Source organism: Rattus norvegicus, chromosome 4, assembly GCF_036323735.1.
Source record: "Rattus norvegicus strain BN/NHsdMcwi chromosome 4, GRCr8, whole genome shotgun sequence".
In the NCBI taxonomy this organism is placed as follows: Eukaryota; Metazoa; Chordata; class Mammalia; order Rodentia; family Muridae; genus Rattus; species Rattus norvegicus.
This window is the reverse complement of record NC_086022.1, coordinates 121,525,055-121,532,498: the sequence shown is the minus strand read 5'-3', so window position 1 is coordinate 121,532,498 and position 7,444 is coordinate 121,525,055. Positions and strand designations below refer to the sequence as shown.

Sequence of the window (7,444 nt, the reverse complement as noted above, 5' to 3'; positions counted from 1 at the left end):
GAGTCCAGGAGGGGGAGGAGACAGGCATTGAGGCATGTGGTGAGAGCCTTGGGATTCTCTTTCTATTTAATTAAAACCACAGCCTTATAACACAAACACGATTTCTAAACAACGTCTTCTGAAGAAAGTGTGCTCATAACGCTACAACACTGAACAGTCGCCCACTTCCTCAAAATGCGAGGAAGCAGACAGTTAAAAAAAAAAAGCAGTTGTTTATCACAACTTCACTTCAGCAAGGCCTGAGATTCTTCCGAGCAGGGGCTCGGCTTCCCAAGAGGCAGTGTCAACTGGGATACTTCTGGTAAATCTGAACGCAAAGCAGGGTGTCAGCCCCTGGGGGACTGTGGGTGGGACTTGGGGAGTTTGGGTGCCATCCCCGAGTGACAGATGGATGGACGGTTCATCTGAGAGAAAGGAGGAGACACGTGGGCAGATCGGTCTGGAGCGTGAGAGTGACTGCAAAGCCATCTCCAGGCAGAGAAGTCAGAGGAACTGAAGGGAAGAGCAGAAAAGCAAGACGGGCACAGCCTGTGACACACTGGCCACTTGACCAGCTACTCACCCACGTCGGAAGCAAAATGTCCCTCAAGTTGCCAAGGAACTGGGATTTCAACTTGAAAGTGGAGACTGTGAAAATAGGTGAGGTCAGGGTCCAGGCTTCTCCTCGGGGTTCTTATGCGTGAGCGCCCACTATTTGCATGCTGGGTTGTGGGAGCTCAGTCGGCCAAAGCAACACCAAGCTTGACCGAAATGTGCATGCAGGTGGACGTGTCCTGTGAAGTTCCGGCATGCTGGGATGGCTTCTCTTCTCTCTGGGGGTGGGCTACATGGGTCAAGGGAACTTCAGATGGTCTTAGGCTGTGCTTTGGACACACAACTGAGATTTTGTTCATGTCACCGGAGAGTCGGTTCTGTCTGTCTGTTGAATGGCTTTCAGCAAGAGGACAGAGACGGGAGTATTTCGATGTGATTTATTTGTGGATGAATTCAAGGGAGTGTCACATTTTTGTGAGCCCAGAGGCCAATGAGGGGCTACCTACAGTTAAAAGTAGACCGGGAGAATGGAGTGAGAATATAGAGGCTTTTGAAATATGAGAGCACTATTCTAAGGAGTAGAACGTGAGAGAACTCAGGAGAACTGAAAAAGGTAGGCGCTAGTTAGTTATTACGGGTGATTGGAGATGTTCACACCGTTTCCCCTAACAGTGGTGATATATTGCTTCGAATTATAGTTTGTTATTATATAGATGTCTTGTTTTCTTGCTGCCCCCCGCCAGCCCCCATGGAGTCTAGATCTGTAGCTCTAGTTGGCTTGAAACTTGCTATGGAAACTTAGATTCACAGAGACCCACCTGCTTTACTTTAGTCTTTGGATTATTGGCATAGCTCGAATACTTAATATTTCTCCTGTTATTAAATTTTAATTTTAAATTGATCATAGTCAGATGAAGCAAGCGCACACGCGCACACACACACGCACACACGCACGCACGCGCACACACACACACGACTCAGTGAGATAATTTCTTGACTTTAGTGTGGAGGTGCTTGCAAACAGGATTTTTGCTTAGAAGAAAGTTTTGGCTGGAGGGTCCACGGTGCTTGGTGTGTTAAAGTAAGTGGCCCACTGAAAACTCACAAATAGGAAGCCGTCAGGAACAGAAGGAGCTTTGAAATGAAACTGAAAGTAACCAGAGAAGCCATTTATTTTGGTGATCAAGAACTCTCATTTCCAAACAGACCTAGAACTGTGTGCCTCACTGATGAGCTGTCAGTTCCCTGAGCTAAGCTCAGCTCCTAGCCCTGGACCCACTGTGCAAACCACGTATGACTGATTACTGGACGGCAATATTATTTAGTATCACCTAATAGCGTATAATTACAATTACTAAGTAATTAGAAGAGTCTTTACTGTTACGCATTCTGTCTACACGTTTGTCACCACGTAGCCTAGTGTTACATGAACTGGGATCCAGATCATAGGTAGAGCCCCCTGAGGAGAAAGTGCCTGACTCAGTTACAAGGTCTCCAGTCCCTTCTCCTACATCCCAAGTCCAGATACAGCGGTAGGAATCGGTTCATCAGTAGGCCAGAAAAGCCACTTCCAGAGGAAGGGCGGTATAGTTGGGAGTCCCCACAGGGAAGCCAGGGACTGTGGCTTTCTAGCCTGGGTAGTATGGTATAGAAGGATCTGGCTTCTCAGCCTGGTTTCTGTTGACATTTTCGACTGGGTAATTCTCGATTGCAGGGGCCTTTCCTGCACATTGTAAGACAGCAGCATCCCTGGTCTCCACCCTCTAGAGGGTGGTAACACCCTCTACCACCACCCACTGTAGCAACCAAAAATGGCTCCAGATGTTGCTAAATGTCTCAGGGAGAGGTGGCAGTAATATTCTCCCTAGACCACTGTACCAAGGAGTTGCAGTTATAAGGCCACGGTGGGGGCGGGGGGTGGAGCCCACACATCACGATTCACTTTCTACTTCAGTTTTTAGGAGGCTCTTACTAAGATGTGATCTGAAAGGCATGGGAGAAAACTTGATCACTTCTAGAAAGGCTCTGGATGGAAAAATTCAAGCCCCCCACTCCCCACCCCAGCAGGGGGCCGGCTTGTCTGTTCAGTTTCTCTAGTCTTGAGTGCTGAACCAGGGCTGGAGGGAAAGCCAACACCTCCTAGACTTGGGGGAGGACTCTGAGGCTATGCTCTTCCTCAGAGAATGGCGGGTACCCTCAGGGTACCAGAACTGGCAGTAGACCACCAGCATGGCCTGGGTGCTACTGGTGCAGAAGTTAGAGATGGAGAGAGACTAGGCCACCTTGCAATCCTGATGGGGAACAAGGATTAGAAATAGAAGGTTAAAGGGCACCAGTCTGGGCTTGAGGTGGGACCAGGAACACATCTTTCTTCCTTAGATGTAGTATGGCCTACCTTAGTCTAGCAGAACACTTGGGATAATGATGAATCTATGTGTGAGTACATCTCACTGGTAAAGTCCTTCCCCGTAGTTAACCACTGTTAACAAACCTTGTATTTTTTTTCTTTTTTATGGTTTACTGTCCTGGGTTTATTTTTGTTGTTGTTGTTGTTGCTGTTGTTGTTGTTTGCTTGATATACAACCAGGTGTGTGGATCTCTGAGCTGGGACTTTCAACACCACACAAATGCGGTAGGTAACAAATGTTACCCACCCATTTTAGTCCTGAGAACGCCTATGAATGATTGGAAAGTACGTAGAAAACACAAATAGTAATACTTGACCAAAACCGGGAAAATAGACAATCCTATTAGTCAGGGAGTGCAAGTCAGACGCATCCCGGAACCCCCACTGTCATCCATTAAATCAAATGAACTGAGGAAATCTGATCATTCCAATGTCCATGATGCAGTGTGGGAAGGCCTCACAAGCCAGGCACACCAGCACTGTGGAGGACAGCTTGCCAGAGCCCTTCTGATTGACGTGCACATCTTAATCTATTGTGTTTCTCTCCCGAGACCACACCCTAGAGAAGAGCTGTGCACACCTCTGGGTGAAATGTGCAGAAGTCTACGTGTTCATCATCGAGGGAGTGGGTTTGCTCAGTGGCGTCTTTATAAGACGGGACACTGCACAAGAGCAGGGCATTATTAGTTTATGTCCACGTGAAACCGAGCCGCACGTTAATATCGGAATTTTCAGAAGGATAGGATGAAATCCATCCAGGTTAAGTTGAAAACTATACATGCTTGTAGCAAAGCTATAAAGAAAAACAAAGAATGGGATCACATAAAATTCAGGGTTATTGCTCTGTTGGAAGAGAAAGGATGGAAAAAGCATTTGTGAAGGTCCCATGTCAGCAAGACCCACAATGTGGTTATATCTCAAAGGAGCAACAGTAAAACAAATTCAGATACACACAAACTACCAGAAACGTGCAAGGTTTGTCAACAGTGGTTACGCATAGGAAAAGACGCATCCGTGATACATTATTACTCTAAATCTTCGGTGTCAACAGCAAGTGTTACTGTATTGTCAAAAATACCCAATGCTAGCACCCATTCCCAAACGCTTGACCAAGCGAATTGGCCAGGGTCTTCACACAACACAGCAACTGGCTCTGTTAGCAACCCAGCCGCTGACTCCACAGCCCTACCTGAGCTGAGAGGCTCCACTAAGCTAGGGCCTGCACTTGCTGATCCGCCGATGTCTGCCACACATCCCACAGATGTCCCAGATACATCGTTCCCTATCGCTCCCAAAGCTCCATCATGCCACAGGTTCTGGGCCAGCCTGCCTGAGTCCACCTGGACACCCAAATGCTGCTGCTCCCCAGTGAGGCACATTGATACCTCGCAGTCTGAGGTTACCAGAGACAAGTGTGTTTGTGAATTCAGTTTTAGAGACTTCGTTACACTTAATTGTCAAACTTAACACATTGCTCAAGCCTGGGTCTGAGCCAGGGTAGTCTACGTTCTGTGGCTCTTGTCACTATGTTCTGTGTGCAGCTCAGTGTCCCCAAAAGCTGAAGATTACCTCACAGGCAGAGCCATGGCTCAAGCTCTCTTTCCATCACCGACACTGAACAGGCGCTCCTTCCAGGGCCCCACACCTGCCTCTCCATAGAGGTTACTTCATCGTCCCTTATTTGAGTAAAACTGTCCCCAGGCTATTGTCAACCTACCTTTAAATTGTTAATGTTAAATGGGTCACTGTCTAGGCTGAGAGCCTTCTGGTCACTTGGGGAATGTCCCCTCTGGGTCTCCTGTAGCAGCAGCAGTAGCAGAGAAAATGAACTTTAGTGGTAAAGGGAAGAGACGCCTTCTACACTCTCTACCCGCTTGCACACTGAATGCTGTCTGCAGACACGGAGCAGTCTGCACTTCGTGCTAGATTAGGAGCTGAGTGGGAAGCTCAGTGTTTCTCAGAATCCAAGTCTCTTAAAATGAATCTGGGTTGAGATGGCTTAATTGGCTAACAGCTATGGTGTTGCTGTGTATCTGTCTGGCATGTGACCATTTGCAAAGCATCTTCAGAGTGTCCACTGGGAGGATTCCATGGGAATCCACATAGTATCCACAGATACGAGGATCCAAGGATCTGCTGGAAAGGATACATTGGTGACAACCATCCTTTCACACATGGGATAGCTTGAAAGAGAAATCTTAGCCTGAGATGGCACCATTTGGGGCTACCTAGTAGCATGAGATATGGCATGGGAGGGCACAAAAAGCTTGAAGGAGGCCCCGGCTGTGACCATAGCAGCTGTGGCCAACTGCACTGCTGGGGGAAGCTGGGAAATCATGGATACAACAGTAAGACACAAACCATTGAGAAGGCTTCACAGAGGGCAGCAGCGGAAGCTTTGCAGAACCCCAGGAGGAACTGAGATAAGAAAGTCACAGAGAGAAAAGATGATTTGCCTCTTCCCTTTACACATCATCACTTTTCTTTGAAAAAAAAAAAAAGACTCATAGGATTCGCAGCCAGATGTAAAGGCAGCTGGTTCTCCGGAATGTGTAGAAGTTAGGTCTGGTTCTTCCTCCCAGCCCCATGCCCCCAGAAATAAGAGCCAGGCTCAAAATATATTTCCGAATACCTTGGTCCTATGTCTCTGACTAGATCATAAAATAACCCATGTGTTTTAGCCTACATTCTACCACGTGGCTGGTTACCTGTGCTCAGGCACCATGAGTCAGCCTCATTACATCTTCCCAGGGGGGAATCTTCTATGCCTCATTCTATCCCAGAGTCCTCTCTGCTTCCCCATCCCCCGACCTTCTATTCTACACTTTCCTATAGGCCGCAGGTTGTTTGAACTGACAGGTGATGCGTCCATACAATACATAAGATAGTCTCTCTATAGGAACCTACAGATAAGTAGAGGCAGTCAGGGAAAAAACTACAAGATTGTGTGGGGAATAACTACGGGGGTCATGGGGGACACCACTGACTCAGACGTCTGCTGCCACCATCTTCCCCGTCCAACCATATCCTTCCATAGGATACTGACCATTGTTTCTTAAACTTTCTCTGATTAAGACCTTTTTGAGACCAGGGAATATTCACACTCCAGGTATATAAGTATTTTGAATTGCTATACAAATCAATATTTCCTGGTAATAATTTATAAACAAATTTTCAAATAAGTCATGGAACGCCTATAATTTTACCACTTGTTAAAAAAAGAGAGCAGATTTACACGCTAGTGAGAAAGATGTATTTGCTTATTTTTTGCACAGAGAACCAATCTCGGCTGAATATTTGATATTTCAAACTACAGGATCTTCAAGGGTTTTCAGAGCTAATTAATATTTTGATTTTATAGCTGTCAGGGCTGAGAACAGTACTTTGCACAAATATATAATATAAAATGGCCTATGGGGGAGAAGATGGTTAAGTGGTTAGCCAAACTGTCTGCTCTTGCAGAAGAAGCAGGTTCTGTTTCGAGCACACACATAGCAATTCACAACTCTCTGTAACTGCAGTTCTAGGGGATTGAGCGCTCTTTTCTGGCCTCTGAGGGCACCACCCATTTACACGGTGCACCTGCATATGTGCAGGCAAGCACTCACACACACAAAATAAGAATAAACAAATATATATAAAAATAGAAAGCAATATGGTAAAAGTTGTTTAGGGCCACTTCAGAAATTGTTAGAAATTCTGCTCCAATTGTAAGCCAAAATTCACAAAATAATTTCTTTTAAATGAAACTCAAGTCGATTCAAAACAAAATTCAAACCAAAATTCTAATTCAATTCAGCCCCCAGATATACTAATGACATGCCAAAGGCTGAAAGTCGGAAGATGTTTTTTAATTGAACCGTTTTGCTATTACAGAAGGGGACATTTTTGTATGTGTTCTAGAATCCCACAATGAGTAACCTGTCACAGTCTTGACTGTCAGCCAGGCGTATTGGCAGTGTGTGCTGTGTGATATCAGGCAAAGTGTGCACCTCGTATGTTCGGAACCAGGGCTGCAGTAAAATCCTGGGACACAACGTAGGCAAGTGCCGAACACCTCACACTCACCACGTGTTTGAGTTTGAATTAACTTTTAGTCATTGCATGTTCAGAAACCTTTTACTGTTGCAATAATTTCCACGGCTCCCACGTCAGTCACAGGGACCTGCGTGGGGCTGCAACCACAGTCTGAGAAGATCTAGGTGTGCATCCTTCCAGGAGTCTCAGACTTCCGGTCCGTCCTGTGTTAATTTACTGTGTGGCATCTTATGCATATTTTATAATGTTCCTTTTTCAAGAAAGAAAACAGACTAGAAGGGCTTGTGATGGAAGCCGGCAGTGGCTGCCCCTCTTGCATTTCCCAAGCAGAGCATGCCCGCTGCAGACTTTCAGCTGACTTCCCTCACTCTCTCTCCCCACTTCCGGCACCGGGCACAGGGTCCACCAGGAGTCAGCTAATCTCTGGAAAGAGGGTACAATGGTTCTTTACGAACCGTTTCGGCA

At 46.3% G+C, this 7,444-nt stretch overlaps 1 protein-coding gene across 1 annotated transcript in view; it reads left to right on the top strand.

Moving 5' to 3' along the window:
• The first annotated feature begins 205 nt into the window (after window positions 1-205).
• Window positions 206-7,444, top strand: part of Arhgap25 (Rho GTPase activating protein 25) — a 78,143-nt gene continuing 70,904 nt past the window's right edge. The window contains exon 1 of the mRNA NM_001109247.1: window positions 206-639. Coding sequence (NP_001102717.1) covers window positions 579-639 — 61 coding nt within the window. The 5' untranslated portion in view covers window positions 206-578. The remainder of the gene's footprint in view (window positions 640-7,444) is intronic.